Source organism: Caloenas nicobarica, chromosome 3, assembly GCF_036013445.1.
Source record: "Caloenas nicobarica isolate bCalNic1 chromosome 3, bCalNic1.hap1, whole genome shotgun sequence".
Taxonomy (NCBI): Eukaryota; Metazoa; Chordata; class Aves; order Columbiformes; family Columbidae; genus Caloenas; species Caloenas nicobarica.
The window spans coordinates 86,965,860-86,991,387 of record NC_088247.1 but is presented as its reverse complement, the minus strand read 5'-3'; the positions used below and the strand labels follow the sequence as shown (position 1 = coordinate 86,991,387).

The 25,528-nt window shown below is 38.4% G+C and overlaps 1 protein-coding gene across 6 annotated transcripts in view; it reads right to left on the bottom strand.

Moving 5' to 3' along the window:
• The window catches only part of BIRC6 (baculoviral IAP repeat containing 6), a 186,880-nt gene that overhangs the window by 71,904 nt on the left and 89,448 nt on the right, over positions 1 to 25,528 (bottom strand). For 5 of the 6 annotated variants that reach the window (XM_065632741.1, XM_065632738.1, XM_065632736.1 and 2 more), the window contains 13 exons: positions 24,894 to 25,021; positions 22,320 to 22,882; positions 19,206 to 19,381; positions 18,559 to 18,655; positions 18,185 to 18,379; positions 16,491 to 16,691; positions 15,580 to 15,859; positions 13,245 to 13,501; positions 11,934 to 12,042; positions 11,239 to 11,460; positions 4,472 to 5,252; positions 3,697 to 3,840; positions 1,813 to 1,942 (listed from right to left, as the gene is read on the bottom strand). In XM_065632741.1, the coding sequence (XP_065488813.1) occupies positions 1,813 to 1,942; positions 3,697 to 3,840; positions 4,472 to 5,252; positions 11,239 to 11,460; positions 11,934 to 12,042; positions 13,245 to 13,501; positions 15,580 to 15,859; positions 16,491 to 16,691; positions 18,185 to 18,379; positions 18,559 to 18,655; positions 19,206 to 19,381; positions 22,320 to 22,882; positions 24,894 to 25,021 (3,283 nt within the window). The remainder of the gene's footprint in view (positions 1 to 1,812; positions 1,943 to 3,696; positions 3,841 to 4,471; positions 5,253 to 11,238; positions 11,461 to 11,933; positions 12,043 to 13,244; positions 13,502 to 15,579; positions 15,860 to 16,490; positions 16,692 to 18,184; positions 18,380 to 18,558; positions 18,656 to 19,205; positions 19,382 to 22,319; positions 22,883 to 24,893; positions 25,022 to 25,528) is intronic. The other variant, XM_065632740.1, reaches the window with a different exon arrangement.

Below are 25,528 nucleotides of genomic sequence, written 5' to 3'. Positions count from 1 at the left end.
CACATTCAAATCTTCTTAACTATGTCCTAACCATGGACTTAATGGAATGATATACATGTATCACAAAGTTTTAAATACAGAGAAATCACATCAGATGAGGGAGGGAAACACAGAAGAACCTGAACTTTTCCAGAACTAATTCTTCCAATTTAAAATGAAAGTTAAGCTGAGGAATAACAATTCCAGAGCAAACCCCAAAGTTACGATGCCCTACAAAGTCAGCATTTGATGCATTTCAATTATAGGCATTACAGTCCATCACATCATCCCATTCCCCTCCCCAGTCCCTATTAGCGCTGGCTATCCAGCTGACCACAACAGACCAGCAAGGCAGCTACTCAGTACAGTTTATGTCACCGCTCAACAACTGATTCCTTCCTCATCTGCACTGACCATCCCACCCATTGCAGCAATTCTGACCATAAACTGCACCAGGATCTAAAGACCTTGGGCACATTCCACACACGACCATGTGAATACAGGATCTTGTTCTGTCTAGTGTTCTGCCGAATACCATTATAGTACTTCTATCACCTCGTTAGGGAACATATTTATTGCTCTAATGAATTTGATAATAATTTCAACATAAAGATTTTCAGCAAACATAAAAAAGCAATAGCTCCTCTAACTCCACGAAGACCTCCTTCAGAAATTAAAGTTAAGCCACACCGAGTTCCAAAATATTACACAAACAAATATCTGCATATAGGAACATACAAACCTAGTTGGATATGTGTGCAGCTAAGTGGACACACTTCAGTGCACATCTACAAAATGGCAAAATCATTATTTGCTGTGATGATCTTTGACTTTTCTTTGCTATTACTGAGAACCAGAACTCTTAAGAGTAAAGAGAAAGTTCTGGGTTCACCCTCCCTGCTGCCTTTTTTTTTTTTTTTTTTTTGAGTTAAACATGCTTAAAACTGATTTTTGATGTAACATGACCTAACAAATTTTGGTCTATTTCTTTCTTGAGGAGAATTGACTTGTATCTTGCTTGGTTTTACCTAGAAAGCTCTGGCATGAACCTGACACCTTTAGTATGAATTCTACTCTTTAACTACATTTTAAAAAGATCACTAACCCTAATCTTTAACATATAGTTCTATGTTCTAAAGTATTAAATAAAATTTCAAGTTCAAGGTGGGATTCGTTTCAAGGTTAGGACATCTATCATTTGGGTGTTAAAATTCATATTATGGTCTGTGGAGGCCTGGTCAACAAAGTCCTCTACAGGGGTTCATCTCTCCATGTATGTTCAAGTGGTGTAACTGGAAGTACTGAACTATAAAAAACTAACAAATATATTAATGCCTTAACATCATCCTCTCATTGTATATAATTTTAAAATTAATCTCTAAAAGTAAGTTCTGGTTTTCAATCTCCATTTAGTAAGCAAACTCAAAAGTTTATGTAACAGGCAAACGCATAAACACAGAAACTAGATGGAGCCTTCCCTAATGTCATGATTTCATTTTCATCTTGAGATAAACTTTTAAAAGTTCCAGGATATTTAACTGACACAATTTGGGAATATTTAAGTGACTGGATGAAAGATAGGGTGTTCTAAAGACGGATATTTGCAGCATCATTTGTGCGGTCTTGCAAATATCCTATGAGATATGAGAACACATTGATACTAAAAAGCAAACACGAAATTCCAAACCAACCAACCAACCAACAAGAAACAAAAACCCTCATCTGCCCCACCTGAGTTTTATAGATGGCAAAAATAGCATTTGACCAGTAAGAGACAATTTTTTCTTTAGAACTGCATCTTAAAAAATAAATCATGAACTATTGCAAACTTGCCTGAAACACGATCAAGAACCTCTGCTAGAGTTGTTGAGACAGGCAAGTGAAGAGTACGAAATTTGTGTCCAGCTCCATACATTGGATGTTGAATTATGTGACTAGTAGCATTAATTCTACCTTTGTACAGCTGAAAGGAAAAAAAAAAAGTCAACATTTAACATGCCTATAACATTCAGGAATAAGTTAAAACGCTAAGTTCTTATAAACTTGCCCCTGCAAAATAAAGCTATACTTTTTGTGTGCTGAAAAAGGAAACTGATATATCCTTCAACTTTGGACATATACTATAAAAATGCATAAACTTAGGACAGGTTTTATTTTTTAACGAAAAGATTTTGCTTCAAAATCCCATTTTTTTTAAGGATGAGAAACTATGATATCATATTTGTTTTAAAAAACCTAATCATTTTATATAGCTGTATATGACAGAAAAATTGAGTGTCTGAGAATTGCAATTATTTACGAAATTAAAACAATTCTGAGATTCATTAAGAAAAATCACTATACTTGCTCTGACTTGAAGATGAAGTTTGTTCTAGATTTAATATCAACTTTTTGTTATTATGACAGATAACTAAGTCACTACTAGTTAAAACATTTCAAATATGTTAACATCTTTTGGCCCAAGTTACATTCATATGTTGTATCACTCTTTGCTTGCAGTGAATTTTAGACTTTTCAACAATGAGAGTGCCACTGGTCCCCTTTCTCCTGTCATCAGGAGAACTGTTAACTAATATTCACACGCAAAACCAATTTATTGTGCAATATTATCAAACAAATTTAATACTTGATGACAATCAAAATCTAGCTTATAAGATACAGTTTAGTTAAGAACTTAAATAAAAATGCGGATCCAATCTTTGAATGGTTATGTTGTTGGATATACTAGAAGTATATGCTGCACATCCGGGTTTCTTTTTCAGTGTTACTGAGGAGATTATGATTCCTCCTCTAACAACAGACAGACTGTTTCCTGGCATTTTTAACAGAAGAAACTGAATTACTTGGCAACTTCTATTCAAGATATTCTTTCTGCTTTTACATACCTAGTAGCATTCTGTAAAAATCTGTTCTACGTAAAACAAATTATTAGATAATTGATGTTACTTCCACATTACCAATGGTCGTGTTAACAATTAATCTCAACCAGGTTAAAATAAAACATTTAAATGTTTGTGATAAAACTGTATTTGTTCCTCCTTTTCTTTTTTTATACTAAATGATCTGGTCTCCCTGTCACATATCTCCTGTAGTACCTTCCTTCAGAGATGTAGTAAGAACAGCAGCAACCGAAGCAGAAAACAATTTTTCCTCATATGGGAAGTGTCAGATCTTTTAGTAACTTCTGTTTTTCCTATATTTCTTTATTCACAGGCTTCAACTGAGAGCATAGCGCTTTAGTCATTAATTATAAATCTGTGTTCTGGTGAAGTATAAAATCATACATCTGCTTTATAAATTAATCCAATAATTTAGGCATGGTGTTTCGGCTAATGCTGAGGGATCTCTGCCAATTTTGAAGCATCACAACTATGACTGTTCCTCAATGAAACTGATACTAAAGAACTGTTGGAAGGTCTAGAACTTGTATCTATATTTGCTGCTAATGCGTAAGGATACTACTAACAAGTCTGCCATAAGATAAATTTCAGTTGTCAATTCTTTCACAAGCAGCATATTTTCAACAACATGGCTTTATCTTACAAGAGTGCCTTAAATTTTGTTTTAAAATGCTGAGTTACAATTCACCAACACATTCCTTTCCAAAATTCTGCAATGTGTACAGTAGGAAAAGCTGTTATCTGACATTTCAAAGTTGATAATGCTCTGATTATTAATTTATTCTATGTTCACCATACAGATATGAAAAATTCTTACTGGACATGGGGATTGAAGAAACAAAGTCACTTTCTCATCCTCCAGCATCAGCTGCAAAAAAAGCCTCCTAATAAATCCTGAAATATTTCCAGAGGTTGGGAGGTTCCCACGCTGAGGAGAGGACTGGAACAACTCACAGAGAACCTGGGAATGCAAGATGACATCAGATTTAAAATATTTCTATATTTAGGTCTCTAAAATATAGCTCTATACAGCCATACTAGGCAGTGCTTAAGATCTACCTTCCAGTTATCATCTAAACCAGATCAGAAACTGGTACAGCTGGAGAAAATACCAGCAGCAAATAAGGGGTTTTTTTAAATTAATAAGTTCAAAACACTGACTACGGCATCAAAGTAATTGTAAACATGTAGACTACTCAAAATATAAAAAAACTGAAGACAGAGTATTTAGAAAAACAGCTTTCAAATTCCTAAGGCAAAAATTTCCCACCACATAATGCAGTATTACTACCGGCCATTAACAGAGAACTGTACTGATTTTTTTACTCAAGTCTACCTGTTCCCAGGGCATTGTCATTCTTAATGTGGAAAAAGCTTTCTTTAATTCTACTTCAATTCAACTAGGTCTACAACATTAACAAATGTAAGGAAAATAGCTGAATTTTACTAAAATGCCAAATGCAAAGCCATGTTCTGCAATAGTCTGTATTTCCCTGGTCACAGATTGCACTGAGCATATGCTTGCACAAACAAATTAACTAGGAAATCTTAAGTTACCATTCTAAAGTAAAACTTTTTTTTTCTTTTCTCACCTGTGCCATAAGCCTCTGGTTATTAGGATGGCAAGAAATGCACTGTAAGAAGAAAGCAACTGTTGCGTTTTCAATTGCTGTCCGCTGCTGAGTGGTCAACCCTGTTGTTACAGTTGAAGAAAGCAAACTAGATCTTGCACTGGTCTGTTGTGCCGTCACATTGTGTCCTCCAGAAGTAGCACCAGAATGGCACAACAGAAATAAAAGTGCTGTCCACAACGGATTCACTTCAGAGCCACCCAACCAATCCTTCATCATGTGGCTATTGCCAACTTCTGTCAAAAACCTGAGAACAGGAGCAACCAGGTCTGCCGTGATGGGCATTTTATTAAAGTGCTGTGGAACATGATGCCTCCTGAGCCTGTCCTGGTTGATATCCGTTGATTGTGCAGTGCAGTCCGAGCTAGAAGTATGGTTAAAGCAAAAACTAGCAAGACTTCTTACAAGCAGTGAAGGCAAACCTGAGTCCAATAATTGCTTGATAGCTTCAGGAGACTGAGATGAGGCAGCAAGAGTAGCCAGGTGAGATTCTGTTAGTGCAAGGGGAGCTTGTGCGTTTTTAGAGTCATCTGTTAAAGATGAACTAAGGTCCTGCTTTTTGCTGTCATCAGTCATGGACAGTCTGTGTTGACACTGCATTGGAGGAGGAGTGATACCCATCCATCCCATGAGCAAGGAAAAATAATTTGGGTGGATGTGGCACATTGAGCAAAGCAAACTATCAACAGCTTTCTTCAAAACCATGTTGCAGGGAAGAGACATGGACCAGATAAACAGTGACCTGTAGAAGACAGAAAATCATGTCAACACATAGTTTGCCACTCATATTCCCTTTTCTTCATTGGTTCATAAAACATCTTTCTAAATTTATGATTAAGTGTTGTAGAAGCTGCTGTAAAACACATTGACCTGAGCTTGAAAGCCTCATTTAGATCACACTATCTGCAGGACGTTCATTACCCAAAAGGCATCCTCAACTCTATGTTTAAATTTCTTTCATCATACTGTATTTAAAATAGAAACAAACTGACTTTTCTGACATGCTGCACATTAAGGACAGGATTTCAGTCTTTTGACAGTTGTCACGTAATGTATGCGTTTTTGAGCCAACTCTTCGTGCTTTCAACTCTCCAAGCTGCAGCTACTATGTAATAGGATCACACACACACACTTATTTCCATAAAGCTCTCTTAACTCTTTGTAAGAACTGAAAGTATTTTAACGTGTTTCCAAAATTTTTAAAAGTTTGTTTTATTAGAGTTCTACCTAAAGATGGTGCAAAGAAATGAAGGCAGCAACCATCTTGTTTGCTGATTGTTACCTGCACTATCTTTACTCAACTTGAACTTGGGACACAAGTTAACAATATAATTATTCCTCAGAGATACTAAAATCCCACCTACCTTTGCACTTACTTCTATCCAAATGCTATCTGCTTGAATGCTAATCCAAGACAAATGAATGCAAGAGCTAATTTAGCTCCTATTATTTGGCTCAACTTTCAGAAATGCTATTTGTAAAACAGTGAAAGCATAATTTCTTTATATAGATTTGTTCAGAGTAGAAAAAGTATTTAACCCCCCCCAACCAAACAAAAAACCCCAAAACAAACCCCAAAAAACAAACACAGTTTTCTGAACTGAATCCACAGTACCATGACACCATACATAAGTCATATTATCTTAACCTTTACATGCAGAGATGAACACACACTTTGTGCCACTTCACCTTAGTTTTTTAAATAAGTTTGGATGCATCATCATATATCATGTTTGAAGACAAGGATTGTTTTTCCCTCTTCTGGATGGAAGCATTATTCTGTGCTTAGTCTAAGGGATTCTAAGAGTCTAGAATAGAACATGGGTCTAACCAAAAGTTAGCTTTATTATCAGTCTAGCGAACAGCTAACGAAAAACCCTCTCAAGATAAAACATTAAAATATCATCTCAGTGATCAAATGACCCACAACTTTGAGAAGATAGTTACAATTAAGTCCACATATAATAAAAGTAAACTTAAACTCTTCTCCAACTGCATATAAGATTCTTTTCCATCTAGATATTAAAAAATAGCTAAGGAACAAATTAGTATCAATTGGCCAAAGCAGAAATCTTGAAATGGAAAATGGAAAATGAGGATGACGGGAAAATATATCCAAGAGAAAAATGACATATCATATGAATAAGAAATTAGGAGTTATAGACAGATCAATGAAAATATTTCAAAAGTTAAAATATCAAAGAGGATGAAGAATACATGAGTAGTTATTTTTATTTGAAGAATTATTTAGTCTTATAAGTCTGACAACAATCCTTCTATATTTATTAAAAATGTATATTATAATTTGCTCCAGATGCTGGCTGATATGAATTACAGTTTTATTTGGCAGGACATACAGGAACGAGGCTATATTACAACATGAATACTCAAACTAGATATAATAGTTTTATTAGTGTTCCTTCATTTTGTCCTGTGATGAAAATAACAAACTCTCCTCCAAAAGACAGGAATTCATTTGTGATATCCACTTTTATATTAGTATAAATCTAAATGGGTTATCCATTTTAGGAAGTCTGTTTTTATCAGAGTTCTTTCTTTTCAAATGTTAAAATTCTTAAAATTCATAGTGAAAATGTATTTCCGTTTAAAGGTATTCCTGAAAAGACTAATTGACCTGCAATTTAAAATCCTTGAAATGATTCCCAAAATGAAGCAGCTCACTTTGAATTAACAACTATTTATACAGCAGTACTACTGAAGTGTCTTTGGAAAGGGTCTGACTTGTAGTCATGTCTGAAGACCATCATGCTGCACATACAGAAAGGCTCCACATGCTTCTACCAATAACCGTAACTTGTACATTTCCCAGTGTTGGAACGTTTGACTGCGCCTAAAGCAGAGACTGAGGCAGCAGAAAAATACGAACATTTCCTAAGGGCAACACAAAATTTTGTGCTATTAAAGTTCCATTCATTAACTGGAATTTTATTCAACAGTACAAATGAAAGATGCCATACTAGATACCATTTAACAGCTATATTTCCATAAAACAGATGAAACAAAACTATGTGGCTCTCTGTTTTGTTTAAACAAAAGAGATGGTTAAGCAACATAAAGTAGGAATGTTAGCTCATATATTTTCAATCACTAAAAGTATACATTTAGTATTTAAGGTGAACTTTTTTTTAGAATCAAACAACATCCAAGTGAATCCATGGTTCAAGATTCACTCAAGATTTTATGCTCTGTTTCTTTCTAATCAGACTATGGCTGGAACAAAAGCGGCAACTCCAAAAACCCAATCCCCTCCTCCTCTAGCTCTTAGCTATCAGTTATAGATATTGGATACCATGAGTATTAAAATAATGCTTCTATAATAGGATACTAATGAAGATCATGATTTATAGGTACTGTGAAAATTACTGCAAACCCTCAATTTCAACAAGAACAGCCCAGAGCTATCCATTAAAAGACAAACAAAACCAGGCAAGTATATACACAGATTTGCTGTTTTGTTTTGGATTTTTATTTTTAAACACAATTACACCTGGAATATGTCAAGTACAGTTTTGTGTTTAGAACTATAAAATTACCTGTTTTCCCTCCTTCCATTTTCAGGTGATGATGTGGGATGGAATAGAAAAATTCAGTCCATAAGTGATTGGCTACAAGACTGGTGCTACAGACAGGGCTTTGGATTCCTTGATAACGGATGGTTTTATAAGACACCAGTCCAGATAGTGATACGTGGGAAAGGTTTATCTCACAGGGGCAAAAGGATGCTGCGACAGGAATTAGCAGGGCTCATTTGGAAAGCTTTAAACTAGATTTGAAGGGGGATGGGGTTGTAGCTGGGCTTGCACCAGTGGGGAGGCACTCTAGAACTGATGAAGACCGGGAGGCCTCCCATCCCCCTAGGCTGAAATCAGTGTGCTCAGCTCGCTCCCTGAAGTGCCTGTACACCAATGTGCGCAGCATGGGGAATAAGCAGGAGGAGTTAAGAAACCTTTGTTCGGTCAGGAGATTATGATCTGGTGGCAATTACAGAGACATGGTGGGACAGCTCGCATGACTGGAATGTGGTCAAGGATGGCTATGTCCTTGTCAGGAAAGACAGGCCAGCCAGGCGAGGTGGTGGAGTTGCTCTTTACGTGAGAGAGCAACTACAACATACTGAGTACTGTCCAGGCACGGATGAGGAGCGAGTTGAGAGTCTGTGGGTGAGAATTAAGGGGCAGGCTGGCAGGGGTGACACTGTTGTGGGTGTCTATGACAGGCCACCAGATCAGGGTGAGGAAGGTGATGAGGCCTTCTACGGGCAGCTGAGCGCAGCCTCACAGTCACAGGCCCTGGTTGTCGTGGGAGATTTTAACTACCCTGATGTTTGCTGGAAGGAAGAGAGGTGTGCTGCTGGATCTCATCCTCACTAACAAGGAGGGTCTGGTTGAGGCAGTAAAGGTGGAGGGCTGCCTTTGTTGCAGCGACCGTGAGATGGTGGAGTTCAGGATCTCATGTGGCAGGAACAGAATAGCAAGCAGAATTGCAACCCTGGACTTCAGTAGGGCCAACTTTGGCCTTTTCAAACAATTGCTGGGGGAAATCCCATGGGCAAGGCTGCTTGAAGGTAAAGGGGCCCAAGATAGTGGGTTAGCATTCAGGGACTGCTTCTACCAAGCTCAAGATCAGAGCATCCCGACACGCAGGAAGTCAAGGAAGGGAGCCAGGAGACCTGCGTGGTTAAACAGGGAACTGCTGCGTAAGCTCAAGTGGAAGAGGAGAGTTTACAGATCATGGAAGGAGGGGCTGGCCACTTGGGAAGAATATAAGGCTGTTGTCAGAGGATGTAGGGAGGCAACTAGGAAAGCTAAGGCCTCCTTAGAATTAAACCTGGCCAGAGGGCTCAAGGACAACAGAAAGAGCTTCTTCAAATACATGGCAGATAAAACTAACACCAGAGGCAACGTAGGCCCACTGATGAATGGGGTGGGTGCCCTGGTGACAGAAGATACAGAGAAGGCAGAGTTACTGAATGCCTTCTTTGTCTCTGTCTACTCTGCCGGAGGCTGTCCTGAGGAGCCCCGTACCCCTGAGGCCACAGAGGAAGGCAGGACAATGGAGGAGTTTGCCTTGGTTGATGAGGACTGGGTTAGGGAGCAATTAAGCAATCTGGACATCCATAAATCCATGGGTCCAGATGGGATGCACCCACGGGTGCTGAGGGAGCTGGCTGAAGTCATTGCTGGACCGCTCTCCATCATCTTTGCTAAGTCGTGGGAAATGGGAGAGGTGCCTGAGGACTGGAGGAAAGCAAATGTCACTCTAGTCTTCAAAAAGGGCAAGTAGGAGGACCTGGGTAACTATAGACTGGTCAGCCTCACCTCCATCCCTGGGAAAGTGATGGAACAACTTATCCTTGGTGCCATCTCGAGACATGTCAAGGATAAGAGGGTCATTAGGGGCAGTCAACATGGCTTCACCAAGGGGAAGTCGTGCTTGACCAACCTCGTAGTCTTTTATGACAGCATCTTCGCAGCTAAACTGAGGAACTGTGGTCTGGACGATCGGGTAGTGAGGTGGACTGTGAACTGGCTGAAGGAAAGAAGCCAAAGAGTTGTGGTCAATGGGGCAGAGTCTAGTTGGAGGCCTGTATCTAGTGGAGTGCCTCAAGGGTCAGTACTGGGGCCAGTATTATTCAATATATTCATCAATGACTTGGATGAGGCAATAGAGTGCACTGTCAGCAAGTTTGCTGATGACACCAACCTGGGAGGAGTGGCTGACAAGCCAGAAGGCTGTGCTGCCATCCAGCGAGATCTGGACAGGCTGGAGAGCTGGGCGGGGAAAAATTTAATTTAATCCACCAAGGGCAAGTGTAGAATCTTGCATCTGGAGAGAACAACCCCAGGTTTCAGTATAAGTTGGGGAATGACCTATTAGAGAGCAGTGTAGGAGAAAGGGACCTGAGGGTCCTGGTGGACAGCAGGATGACCATGAGCCAGCACTGTGCCCCTGTGGCCAAGGAGGCCAATGGCATCCTGGGGTGTATTAGAAGGGGGGTGGGTTAGTAGGTCGAGTGAGGTTCTCCCTCCCCTCTACTCTGCCCTGGTGAGACCACATCTGGAATATTGTGTCCAGTTCTGGGCCCCTCAGTTCAAGAAGGACAGGGAACTGCTGGAGAGAGTCCAGCGCAGGGCCACAAAGATGATGAAAGGAGTGGAGCACCTCCCTTATGAGGAAAGGCTGAGGGAGCTGGGTCTCTTTAGCTTGGAGAAGAGGAGACTGAGGGGTGACCTCATTAATGTTTACAAATATATAAAGGGTGAGTGTCATGAGGATGGAGGCAGGCTCTTCTCGGTGACAACCAACAGTAAGACAAGGGGTAATGGGTTCAAGCTGGAACACAAGAGGTTCCACTTAAATTTGAGAAGAAACTTCTTCTCAGTGAGGGTGATGGAACACTGGAACAGGCTGCCCAGGGAGGTTGTGGAGTCTCCTTCTCTGGAGACATTCAAAACCCGCCTGGACGCCTTCCTGTGTAGCCTGATCTAGGTGTTCCTGCTCTAGCAGGGAGATTGGACTAGATGATCTTTTGAGGTCCCTTCCAATCCCTAACATTCTGTGATTCTGCGATATCTTTAAGTAGTCACTCTACCAATTAGCTATTTGCACTACTGTTTCATAATGAGTGCAGTTCAAGTTGTACCATTTCAGTGAACAAAATAATTCAGTTATAAAAAGTATGTGGTGAAAAACTTTGCTTTACTTACTCAAAGAGCTCTCTGTCCAGCAATGCTGGTAAATCATATTCAACAAGCAATTCATAACTGTGCCACAAAATTGCTGCTACACAATGCAAATGGGAAGGAGATGGCATCAAAAGACCATACTCTCGCGTTGAGCTATTGGGACAAACGTAGCTGACCCGGCCACTTTTTTTCATAGCTGCAACTCTTGCAGAATCGCTCACCCATTTCAGCAATGCTTGAATTCTGGAAGGCAAGATGATGTAGTACATTATGAAGGGTCAAAGAAACACTCAAAACCAAATTAGCTTGCTGCCTCTTAGTAATCTCATTCACACATTTATCTCTTTCTTTGAAGCAAAATTCAAGAGTGAACTCAAACTTCAAGACTTAGATCACTAACAGGGGAAAAATTAAAAACACTTGTCATCTCGGACAGCCAAATGTAAGTGATCTTTCTATAGCGAAAGAAAACGTAGCAGGTGTCTGAGTTCCGAGTATTTGAGAGAAAAGTCAGTTGAATACTAAAAGTTTTATCACACTTATAAGAGCAAAAAAAGAGGTATAGCATTCTTTGCAAAGGATAAAAAGAGATAGGAGGGAAAGCTATCTCATAACAATCACATTTTTTAAAGGCTGTTTTCGTGCAGTAACACCAATCGACTATTTAGCAGATTATTTTTGTATACACTTCCACATAATCATGTAAATGATATTACCTGTCTTTTGTTCCTGGGTCTTGAGTTGTTCCAAGCTGATAAAGAATGTCTATTGTAGAGTCAGAAGAGAGACCATTTAATCTTCCAAACAGTAAAGGGCTATTCAGATCTTGCCGCGTTCAAAAAAAAAAATAAACAAAACACAAAAGGGGAGGGGAAATAATAGAAGTACTTACATATGCATTTTTAAAAGTACTAATGAAATTGCTACAGAATTGCAATATTAGCATCTAATTGTGTTTTGCCATTAACATAAGGATGCAATTCTTATACACACCATTATCTCAAAATTGTGGCTTTTGTATGTTCACCGCCATGTGCAGCCTTGCTATAAAAGGGAAAATCATTGCAACATTCATCAGATACAGGACTTAAATGTTTAACTAGTAGAATTTTCCTCAACATATTGCAAAGAGACGTGACTAATTCCAATAGAGCTGTCAAACCTTGTGCTTTCACAGAAGCAACCATTCAGTTCAAAATGGAAGCTTACAACTCCAATTTCCCTCCATGGGACTAGGGCCAAGAACTTCCTCAGATTATTTCCGATCCACCTTCTCATTGTGTTCATCTTCTGCCCTGTAGGAAACTACTCTCTAATCTAACAACATTAAAGCAAAACACAGTAGGCTACACTGAAACATTAAATCGTGGCAAAATATGTCATAGAAGCTGTTCTGAAAAGTGTTTTTTGTTAGTATCAGCAACTTCAAAACAGGAAAAAGATGAATTAGGTTTTCTGTCATTTAAAAGACACAAAACAGCAAAGTGGTATGGAATCACAAATACAAAAACCCCTGTGCATTAACAGAAGAGCTACTGCAAAATTTCATTTTAGGACACAGATTAGTTCTTCAAGTGTCTTGATTATGTACCTCCATCTGTAAATTTTTTCAACATTTAGTGCTATTCAGAAGTTATGATGTCTTACAGAATATTACTGCCCCAAAATTGCTGGATTTGTTTTCCTTAATGCTACTCATGGATGCTCTTTATTTTGAAACATCTAGACACAGTATCTATATGAAGACAAACTTATGATATATTGCGTCTCCTACTGCCATGTCTTCGAAGCATTCACCTAATTATCTCTTCTACACAAAAATAAAAACAACCCTGATCACACTGCTTTACTGCTGTAGAACTACCCACATACAAAGACTGTGATACTTAGAAGCATAACAAAGCACAACTGCAAGTTCTGGCAACTCAAATTCAGAATTGGAAAGTAACATGCAAATATACTATATTTGTACATTTACATAAGTGATGTTTTTAAAAAACAACTAAAAAGAAAAACATTGCACTCACCTGCAGGATCGCTCCCTGATGCTGAACAGTTTCTTAGAAGAATGTCAATCAATTTTAGGCCTATTCTGGTGGACTGAAGACCAATTTTTACAAGCACAGCCTCAATGTTTGGAGAATGCATACCACAGTAAGGCGACATTAGTAAAGCAGCACATGTCTGCAACAGATTAGCAGTGGGTGCCGCAGCACTAGCCATCATGCCTTCTAAATCACTTATGTGAGTGAGGCAGTGGTGCAATAATCTTAACCATCCAATACTGAAAAAGAAAACATGAAAATGAGTTAATGTATAATTTTCCTATTTTTCATTTGTAACATAACTACCTGTATTAAATTCTAGGGTAAGTACTGCAGAAAACAGCTGTGACATGGTCAGACACTCAATTTAATCTGCTTTTCTCAGATGATGAATTTAAGACTACAATGTCATATACATTAGTAATCTGTTGCAACCACTGGTTTAAGGTTATAAGAAAGGCAGGGTCTGTGGACAGGAAGAGTTAAAAGCCTGCAAGTTTTATTATTAAAGTACTCAGGATTTCTTTATTCACATACGTATTTTTTCCATTAGGGGCAACCTATTAGGGGGAAAGTAGAGGGGAAGGTAGAGGATATGCTGGTTCTCTCTTTTTTTTTTTTATCCATTAAAAGGAGCTGGCCGAAACGTAAACGTGAAACATGAAACGGCACGCTGCCTCACTTAGACACCATTGGATTTATTCATATTTAAGGTTAAGATTCTGCAATAGTGGTTGGCGTTGCAATTATACGCCCGTAAAGCTTCCCTGACATCACAAAGGTTTTGGGTCATACCCTTTTACCACAGATTACAGTGAACCTTCATGAACTTGATTTAAAAAGCATGCAGAAAAAGTGTGCACTTTTTTAAAGAAACTAAAAATGTGTTAGCCACTGCATTTCCCAGACACCTCTCTTACTTCTTTGACAATATCGTTCAGTATTCCTTTTAATAATAGATCTTGAAAAGTATCCTATTACAATTGAATCAATTTGGAAATATATTAGCTAGACTTTATAAAAAGTATACTACAATGCCGTTTAAACAAGCACTATGAACAAGATGGCAATCTAAGCTGCATGAAATAAAGAGTACCATTTCACCGAAAAGTTCTAAACTAACAGGTTAACTTATTTTCACAGCTAACCTTATCTCCCACAGTTCAAAAACAAACAAACAAAAAGGCAAACTTGCATCTAGATCTTAAATGAAGTTAACACTAACTTTAGCAATAATTTACTCCTAAATATTTATCATTTTAGAAAAGAGCAAGTTTTCTGTTATGCCTCAACCAGAATTATGTCCAAGTTTATTGAATACATATCATTTTACTACTATTACTTTATTGAGATACTATTGATAACTAAGCTGAAAGCCACAATAAAACATTCCAAGACATGATGTACACTCACCTTCTTTCTTCAGATACTGATTATTTTTGTGTGACTTTAAGATAACCTTTTCTAAAGTACAAATATAGCAGCAGTATAATTCGGCTATGCAAATTTGCTTCACTGCTATTCAAGATCAAAGACCAATTTCAGTTATGCAGCTTTTATCAAATACACACTGGACAGTATTCATGTTCTCTAAATTACTCTCTCAAAATTTTTCCCAGCAAATGAAGAAAGACTTTTAAAGATTTCCCATGCTCTCTTTTCAAATTTATAAACATTACAGTTCAAAGATGAACTATTCCAAAGTAATGAATTTTTACAATTAAGCAACTGAAATTTCAGAATAAGGAAATCTCAGAAATTCACCCATTCAATTCAAAGTTGGTAAACTTTAACACTTATTGTTTAAAAATGCTCAAGGGTTTATTTATTCCTATTTTAAAAATCAGTAAGAAACTCAAGATGCCACCTAACCAAATAAAAGCTTTTGAAAAGAAATCTTGCTGATATGTCAGAATCACAACATTCAGTTCCTATTTTCAAAACGTTCACAAACAGCACTATTAGATATGACTTCCACAAAACATCCCATTGTCCTATTTCTATTCCTGCTCCAACACTTACATAACCCTGTTGACTTCAGTAGGGATAAGAAATATGTTGCTACTTCAGTTTTTTTGAAAAATGCCTACCCATTAAAAACAAAGAATGCAACTCCAAGTGCTCTCCTGCACTTTGTATTCTTTCACAAGTTTTCCACGATATTTGAAACAGATTCTGTAAATCAGCTAGAAAACCAGGTACTCATGAATACAGTTTGCTACTGAAAGATCTGACTCAGAGCAGGAAACATCATTAAAGAAGACAAAAGCATGAACCAGCACAAACATGCCTCTGTCCATTGACAGTAGCAGCTTACCTTGTTTTAGAGACCTGATCCTCAGAGGGAAGGAACGGATTATTGACAGTTGCAGAGGAGGTGTTTCCGAAGGCGGTGAGGCCTAACAGTTTGATCTGAGAGAGGCCCAGGGTACTGGCATCCCGGGGACGATGGAGACGGAGGCAGACAGCTGAGGCAACTTCAGCTTTTACCAGCTGGATTTTTATATATGTGAGACCACTTGTGATAACAGGAGTTGACAAAGGTAACATATTGACACCATCTGCACTTATTTCAACAGATACTGATGAAGGGCAAGCTACAGAGTAAGATAAGAAGGTTTAATACTGTTTAAAAATTTGTACTGGTTTGAATTTTAAGCATTAAACACGTATCCCTGTTAAAGATACAGAACAAGATGACTGAAATGATCTTAGGCAAACACTACTATGGAACTGCAGCTGGAGTATTTGACCTGTGTGATGGTATATGTTGAAAAGCACAAGCATTTTGCTACACGGTCTATACAGTCTATTTCAAAGACTTCAGATGAAGACAAGTCCTGTCAGTGTAAATGCCACGTTTCCCTAGCAGAGCTATGACAATAAGGGCTGAAAATCTCAGGCTTTATACCACACAAAACTGTTTTGCCTGAAGACTCCTGACCAACATCACATTCTCAGTAGGGAAAGTTTTGAGAAGTTTGACAAATTTCTTTTGGCGCATGAAGAGTTAACGTCACAAAACAGGTACTGAGCTAGAAGAAATCAAGCAGAGGCAGGGCCTTCCATTCTCAAGGAAAGCAGAACTAGAAAGCTTTTCAACTTACTTTACAGGCATTCTTTACACAGTCTGTCAGCTTTAGTTCCTCTAATTATACTCCTCGTATCATTTCTAAATACTACCCTTCAAATTTTCAAACCGGCATCAATATCAATGAGTTTACTTACTTGCCAGAGAGGCCAAGTGAGGCTGGATGTGGATCTCCTTGAGCAGCACAGCTGCAGGAAGGTGAATCGTGAGGTCGCACCAAGCTTCCTCGGGTAAGAATATGTACGACCAGGCGGCAGAGCGAGCTCTTCTGTGGGGAGGAGTCGCCTGCAACAGCACTTCAGCTGGCTGGGCCGTGGGACTGCTGGAGGTGATGGAACCTTCAAAAACAGCACCGTTAAAATAAACTTTTTGTAATAAAACCCACATTAATTTACAACCTGAACTGTGAAAAACACCTTTCCCCCCCGCCCCGCCTCCTTTCTCGCCTGTTTTAGTTTATTGATAACATCCCATGAGTAATAACGACAACTGCTGAAGAAATTTTTCTTTTACTCAGGCTGTTTTACAATAGGCAGCTGACATACCCACATGTGTATGCACGTGCTTGAAAATTTGCTAGAGGACACTTGCTACCAAAATCGTAAACTTTCTATCAAGAGTTCATTACAAAACCAAACCAATCAAAAAGGTGCAGGTTGAACAGTATGCCTAGAAGTTGAACTCAGTTAATTCACAGTTAACATAATGAAGGCTTTAAATGTTTAAATATCACAATGGTAACATAAACGACTTTATAACTCAAGCCTGCAAACCTTTTTCTCTAAAAAGATTTGTTGCACGTGAAAACCTTTTTCTAAAAAGGACTCCAGAGTCAATAACCCTGACCACAGCAGCTGCTAATATTTCTAATCTTAGTATGAGTTAAGAATGAGTAGAAAGATCTGAGCTATGTCTTCTTTAGCAAGTAGTATGGCACAACAGGACCAGATTTGTGCTGTTCAAACTACAGGTACTTGTGGTGTTTTACTTTAAAGTAGCTCTAGCCTGGCCTCATGACTGAATGCTTAGTAGCAGCTGGAGGTGAATTCCTGTGAACATTTTTGACACTCATAAATGTGAATGACAGGACTGAATGGATTTCTCTCTTGCCCAATAATTTTTCCAGAAATTTTAAAAACAATCCTTTCTCCCCTCTTGATAGTGAGACACACTGTATGAATACATTCACAGGCTATGCTAGCTTAGTGGGCAACAACAGAAAACATTAAGACACCAATAGTGAAAAGGAGCCTGTGCAAGATATTAGAGCACATTTACATCTTAAAACACATGCATTTCAGTTAACTAGCAGCCATGGTATTGATACTAAAACAACATTGCAATTCTAGCAAACGTGCAGATGTGAGAGCAGAAGCAGCAATATCAGCCCTTCTCCAGATTTTGCTGCTCTGTTTGACCTGGCTCAGGCTCATTCTCTGTCATCCAGCTTTGCTGTGCTTCTCTAACACCTCCATCAAATCTGATGTGCTTTAAGTGAAGTGAGCAAATCTCAGTGTGCCTATGGCAGATGGTGGGCTGGAACGGGGTATCCCTTGACCAACGGGAGGAAGAAGGGGCCCACCTTGATGCATGAGAACATCAGATACAGGTCGCTCCCTTTCCTTCTTTCCTGTACCCACGTCAGGTCTTATTACCTGTGGAGGAGGACCTAATCTCCTCCCCCAACATCTTGAAGCACCAGCAGCCCCTCTGTTCAGAAGATTTAATAGTATTGCAACATTTGATGCTATCGTGGTATTTTTTGTTATGAACTTGATAAAGACTCAAATGACCAGGAGATATTAATGTAAGAGAAAGAAGTATTACTTACCCAAAGGCGCGAAATTGTGAATTCCTTCTGCATTATCAGGCTCAGAAGCTAGCACTCTAGCTTTCAAACTGCTGTCTGTTGCTTTGGTGGGACCAGAATCAAGAAATTTCATAATAGTTGAAACCATGCTTCTTGCTGTGTTAACAATAGCTCTCGTGCTCGTTACCATGTTGTTACAAATAAGCTGAACGCCACCTGTGTATAATACGGGCCGGGGGGAAAAGCACCACTGTTAGAAGCATGCCATAGATTCTAAGAAGCAAAGGCCTATTTAGTAAATTTGCTCCTCCAGACACGTATCTGTATTCCTTCTTTAAGTGCCAAAAAAAATCTACAATAAACCTTTCATATGATGCAGCTAGAGACATTCTTACCCATATCATGGAAAGCCTTCAGTGCCTCACTTGTATCCAACACTCGTAAAATGAACCAAAGCAGTGGCTCAGATAACTGACAAGTGGCAAGAGAACCCTAGAAGAAAAAGTTAAGAAAAACAGTTTCATGCAAAATTAATATGACAGAAATAGGCATTGGTCTCCTCTTTCAGCAGGCAAAAGTCACAGAGGGGAAATGCCACCGTAGCTGACCTCTCTACCACAAACCAGCAATATCATGCTCCATACGGTTCACTCCTATGTAGAAGTCTCTGTGGTAAGGAAAAGATCTAACTACCAGGGGTAAGTAGCTGCAGGGAAATTGGAGTATTGAGCATTTATAACATCCACTGGTATGAACACAATGAATATATTTCCCACCTCAACACAATAAAACATTCAATCCATCTTCAAACCTTTAGCCAGGAACATTTATGGGAACATCAAAACACCCTTACAGAAACTCTCTCTCTCCCTCTACTAAGGACAAAAGAGGGAGGCTTCCTAACTTCAGCACCGAAGTGAGGTTGGGAAAATGCTAACATTTCTTTCATGCAGCACTAGTTCAGTTTTCTGAGGGTATTATAGGTTACAGTATCAACTAACCTGTATTTCCCTTGCAGCACAGCAGACCTAAGGGAACTTACCTGTCTTCCCATGTACCCACAGGCCATGTAGGTAAGAATTGGCTGAAGCATCACTTGCACTGTTGTTGCTTTTTTACTAAGCGTTGTCAGGATAGTGAACAACCCATCTCCAACTGATATTGCATCTAAGCCACCATGAAAGTTTTCATGTTTAGTGAGATGTAAGCCACTTGCACCTTAGTGAAAACAGAAATAGTTCAAAGGTCAGAAGCTGAGACCTAACAAACCATTACAGCACATAAGAGAACTCAGGGATATTTAAATTTCTTTTCAGTTAAATGTTGACATGGATTTTACAAACTACAAATGGGCCAATTTTCAGGATCATATTAAATTACTGTTAGTGTTCCAAGGTATATGTTACCTTATTTACAGTATAAATAGGTAGACTTGACCCAGGAAGTCAGGGAATTTAAGTTCAACTTTAGATAAGACCACACAAATGACTGTAATTAGTGAAGGAAACAGAATAAGAACAACAAAGATTGGAATCGCTCCTAGCCAGAAGCAACTAGAAAGTATTTAACTTTTTTTTCAGATAATAATAGAAGTTACAGCTCAGGATTTATTAATGAGGATTTACTGAATATCAATATTCAGTAATATTGATTACACATTGCTGAAACTGAGGATGAAAAGCAAAAGAATAGTCTTCCCAAGGAAGAGATTACCTCCATAAATACAACTGTCTTAAAAATATATGACACCAATCTGGAAGAGCTTCTAAAAGTGGTTTTAGATTTGAGTGGGGGGTATAGATGGAATAATCCCATTCCATTAGAGAAACTGGAGTTATACTAACAAATAATAAAAAATAACATGTTCAAGTGATCTTTGGAATATGCCTTAGAGAAACATTCCAGCAAGAGAACTGACAGCTGTAGGACTTAAAACACCCTCCAGCTATCAAGAAAGAAAATATTGATAAGCACTGGATGCATGGAGACAGACAAAGAAAAGTCTTAAGACTCAGTCTCTGCTTGGTCTAGAAAAGTTGAACGGAATGAATAATGGAGCCGAAGCCAACTAAGGTGGGTTTGCTGTGAAGACTCTGAGGCAAGGAGAAGGCAGGATAGAAGGGGAATACTGCTACTTGTATCACTTTCATAGTCCATCAATGACAAAGCATAAAAACCTAACGAAATAAATAGACAAAGTGGTCATATAAAAAACCCAACATATGTTTTAACTTCATGTGACAAGTGAATTACTCAAGGCCATCCTGGTTCCTGAGCAGCTGGCTCGCCAGGTGCAGTAAATTAACATTATTAGCATAAATTTTGACAGCAGAGCCACTACTTATCAGCACACGTCTGCAGCAACCTTCTTGTTTATCTTCCCTGGGTAGCCAGCATGCTGCACTAGCTGTTACGTGTTTACTACTATATGACTATATGCTGATAACTGATTTTTTGATCATATATAACCCTGGCCAGTGTCTTGGAGAAATGTTTTTTCATAGATGTTGTCTGGAGAGAGCTTAATACAGTTCTTCATTAAGTAACTAAAACCACAAATAGCTGCATTACATCTTCCCAAAATACACATACAAATTATTTTCAATAACCTATATTAAAAGACCTTGCTAGGAACAATCCACTGAAGGGATTGATCAACTGAAAAACATTTTGAAACAATACTATCTTTCCAAATTGTCTTTCTTAAAATGCAAAACTGCTGCTGGACAGAAATCGGTGGTTTAGAAAGACATTAAAGTTGAGGAGAAGAATTTTTGAATTTCACCCCAAAGAAACACATATTGAGCAAAAACCATCACTACCAGAACAAACTACTTTCAGTGTTCATAGCGTATTTGCAATACGACACCAACTACCCAGAGTAAAGGAGGAGACGTTCTGGAATTAATTTCGGAAAGGTTCCAATAGCTCAATCCAGGCTTGTCAAATCCTGCCTGCTGTTTAATTTGACTACTGGAGGTTACTACTTTTTTCTCAATTGCTTTTATGCCAAAATGAACCACTGGTCTAACATTTACGTGCTCTTATATATACTGTTTTCTGATAACAGCATTGGTTAACAGTTTCACATCTGCTTAAAAGAGACTAGCACAGAAAAGGCCAGAGGTACTTTCTTCAAAACAAGGGAATCATTAGAAAAAGAAGAAAATTTTGCAACTATTATGCCTGAAATGGAGTGTAAGCTCTTTGCCTATCCTCCTGAAAAATGTTTTCCCATTTTTGCACATGCAGTAACATTCATGGTATTTCAGTCAGTGGTTTAGCTTGTTCAAATAAACTCTCTACTACCATCACAGCTCATGAGCAAGGCACAAAGAGAACCTCTCTGAGAAAATGCACCTTAGGTACATGTCTGACAAACAGCAACCTTGCAGTTCAAAGTTTCATCAGCTTCCTCACTTGTTCATAGCAGGAAGATCCCACTCACAAATATATGACTGGAACCGATATTAATGAGATTTCTGGTAAAACAAAGGAATAGAAAAGTTTCTGTATTCTGTGCAAAGGCCACAATTGTAATTTGTCTTTTCTCAGTAAGGAGTGAAAAAGAAGGAAAATAATGCAATACATAATGATCGAGGTACCGTGTCTATAGTAGAAAATGCAGACTGACCCTAATCCATGCACAGAGGCATGGCCATGTGCAGAGACTGAAATACAGGAAGAAATCCCACTTAAACATAAGAAAAGGCTTTTCTGCTTCTGGAATGATTGAACATTGTAAGAGGCTGCCCAGAGCAGTTGTGAAGTTTCTGCTTTTGGAGAATTAAAAACCCAACTAGACAAGGTACTGAGCAACCTGCCCTCTGAGGCGGCTGCCGGGTGACCCTGCTTTGTGCAGGGAGGTTGGTCTAGAGAATCTGCAGAGGCCCCTTCCAATGTTGACCATTCTGAGATTCAGTAAATTCAAATGCCAAATGCATTCCCTGTTCAGTTCTAATCACTCTCTCCCACCTCACGGTAGTTTGGTTTTTTTTCCTCCCATACCTGTCCCCCTTTCACTTCTTATCAGTCTCTTTTGTCCTGTCATTTCTGTGACACATTCTTTCATGTACACACTCAATTTATGAGTTTGTAGAAATATTAAGTGTTTTACCACCCCAAAGATCTTCTGTTTTATTTACAAAATACCTACCAATAATTGTTGCCATAGCACTGCTGTTACACTGGCCAAGTGCAGACAAAATCTGGCTCATAATTTGTTGGTTGGCCAACACCAAGTCTGCCACATATGCAGTTGATCCTTGAGTATTAGGGTTGCTTCCATTGCCATCTTTGCCTCCTGAAACCTTTTCTTCATCAGACACACTGTCTGTAGTACTGCTGGCTACTGGAACACGGGCACTATATTCTCGGTTACTGGAAAGCGGCAGCTGAACTAAAATGTTGACCAGCTTTAACAAATCAAACATAAGTTGATCCCTTGTCATTTCTCCACAAACTGCTTTGGCATCACCTGGACGGATAATATTGGCAAAAAGCCCTCCAAAACAGGCTCGAGCGCCCACAGAGCTGTCTGAGCCACTGCGAGACATCACTTTGTCCGAACATGTAATGTAATGATGCACAAGGAATGTTATAGACTCAATTACTGCAGAAATAGTGCTAACTGATACAACTTCAAAATTCTGTTCCAAGGTAAATTCCAAGAGTTTCACTTGTGCATCTAAGGGTCCCTGGCCGGTCTGGAAAGCACCCCTGAAAGAAAAAAAAATATATATTAAAAAGTTAAACAGGTTTGGTTGTTTGTTTTGTTGTGGACTTTTTGTTCTTCTTTTTTTCCTTGATTTTTGAGAATCAAAAAGCACACCAGACTTTCAATAAATAAAAATCCAGCCATTTCCAGAAATCCATGTTGAAGCACAATCTGATGCTTCACATGGGACAAGCATTCATAACCCCTTAATATACTGGTTATTACAGAGCCTGTAGAACCTGCTCATCCTATCACTTTCTTAGTACCACTAAGGATTAAAGGTTTTTTTTAAAAAGTCTAGGATCCATAATAATTTTTAATCATCCAGTTAATTTTGTAGGTATAGGCTTAGAATATAGTCCTGTTCAGTTGTGGGAGAAAGGTTTTGTATGTTTGCAGAAAAATTTCATGTGAAGAAGTCATCTAATACTTCATATCATTAAGATCATTTGTTTTCTAACAGGATATCATTAAAACACTTTTCTTCCCATAGTGCGTTTTGGGTTTTGCTTGCTTTTCTTTTCCCCCACCTAAGGTAGAAAGAAGAATGGTCAGGTTTTAGCTATCTAAAAAGTAACTATACATAAGACCATGAGAAGGTACTCAAACTATTACAGTTTGGTGCTTGCAACCTTCGATTGCTTGAAGGATCTCTTTTAAGGACAAGTTTTTCCAAGTGCTTTTACACATATACCGGTGGACTAAAAAAATGAACCTTTTGAATCAGTATATTTAAAATAAAAATGGTGCTAATTCTCGGTGTTAGTTACTGATTTTTGATATAATCATCTTTTGACATCAATTAATCTTACTATAACTTTTAAAATTAAATATAGAACAAGACAGTTTACAGAAAGAGCCCTGAAGAAAATATTTGGCATTTAATTAGTTATGACAGTAAAATACTCCTTTTCCTCACAATCAGTCTTATGCTTATACCAGACCTGATATACTTCAATAATTACTTTAGGTTTTAGAAATAACCATCTAAACCCTTTTCTGGTGCTTTGCTTCCATTGTATGACATTTCAGTCCCATTTTCGGTTTGTGTCAAAAAAAAAAAAAAATCAAAGACATTCTAAAACCTATCCTTTCAGTGGTGTCCTCAGCTTATTTCAAACCAATTACGGCATGCAGACATGCATTCCAAGATTCACTGTGAAATAATGATTTTATTGTATTATGGCATTTCTTGTATAAGCGATTGATCATCAAGGAAATGTGCTAAACACAACCCATCCAATTTAAGTTACTGAGGTAAAATCTCTTAAAGAAGGCCAAAATTGGTGTTTGTATGATTAAAGAATAGATAACACCAAAGTGCCACCTACTGGGAAGCCAGAAACTGAGGAAGCGCATCCCTAATTATATGAAGCCTTTGCCTGGGAATGAGCAGAATATCAATACTAGAAATAAATGATGATTCTCTGGAGATGTTTAAAAGACACTTAGATCAGGTTTTTAGGGACATGGTTTAGAGGTGGGCTTGACAGCGTTAGGTTAATGGTTAGACTTAATGATCTTAAAGGTCTTTTCCAACCGAAATGATTCTATGATACTGTGTACTTCAGACCAAAAAACCGCCACATTTCTGGTGTACTGCTGTCTGCACAATCTTGTGCCCATCGACACAACCTTCAGGGATCAGAGCTGTAAAAGACAAGCCATAAGCTCTTCTCTTTCCCCCGCCAGCAGCATATCTTCTCTACGCTAGTGGGGAAACAAGACATCAACAGGCCCCAGAAGGAGAGTGGGGCAGTCCAACCAACTGTTTAGTGCTTCTGTTCACTGTCCCTCACACACAGACCGCTGTGTGTGGAACCCGGTCACACTCTTCCATGTGCCAGAAGAGCCCAGATCCTGCTGATAGTGCTGCAGTAAGAGCAAAGATCTCATCCATCTATAACCTGACAGCACCACAAGGTGGGACATACACATGTCATTGTGATTCAGAGTCAACACAGTTTTGAAAGACAAAGAGGGCATGAAGGGAAAAAAATAGTTAAGATGTACCTTTCTGTTGAAAGTATATGTATTAATTTCAATAAAAATTCACTGAACATCTGAGGACAAGTTGAAGAAAGGTGCACTTGTAATCGAGTAAGAAATTCTTGCATAGCTTGTGTCGCTGTTGGCCCAACCTACAGGGAAAGGCATTTTAGTATTATATACAACTGAAATGTCTTCAAGAATGTTAAGCTGTATCTAACAAAAATACTGTCTAAGAACAGAAATGTATTATGTAGCTTAACTTGCTTTGTGAAAAAATTTACAAGGTTTTCACAAGAGAACTTTTCCATACCAATTATGTGTTTTTCTATTACTAACCATGAGTAAAAAGCAAATAATTCCATTATTTACCTGAGACTCTTTCTGTAGCTTGAGACTTTACCTTTTCAGCAACACAAACTATGCTTCACAGAATACATTTCTGTGCTAATCTGCATGTTTTTTCACAAACCACACATTTACCACAAGTGCCTTAAATTAATAGCACTGCACAATGTTTAAGTTCTGGGAAAGACTATGTATTTTCTGGAAAATTTTCTGGAAAATACTGGAAATACCAGGCATTTTCTGTCTCCTAAACTAAGTGTTTCTGAGACTTCTGTGGAATATTACAGATAATCAAGTTAACTTGGTCGTTT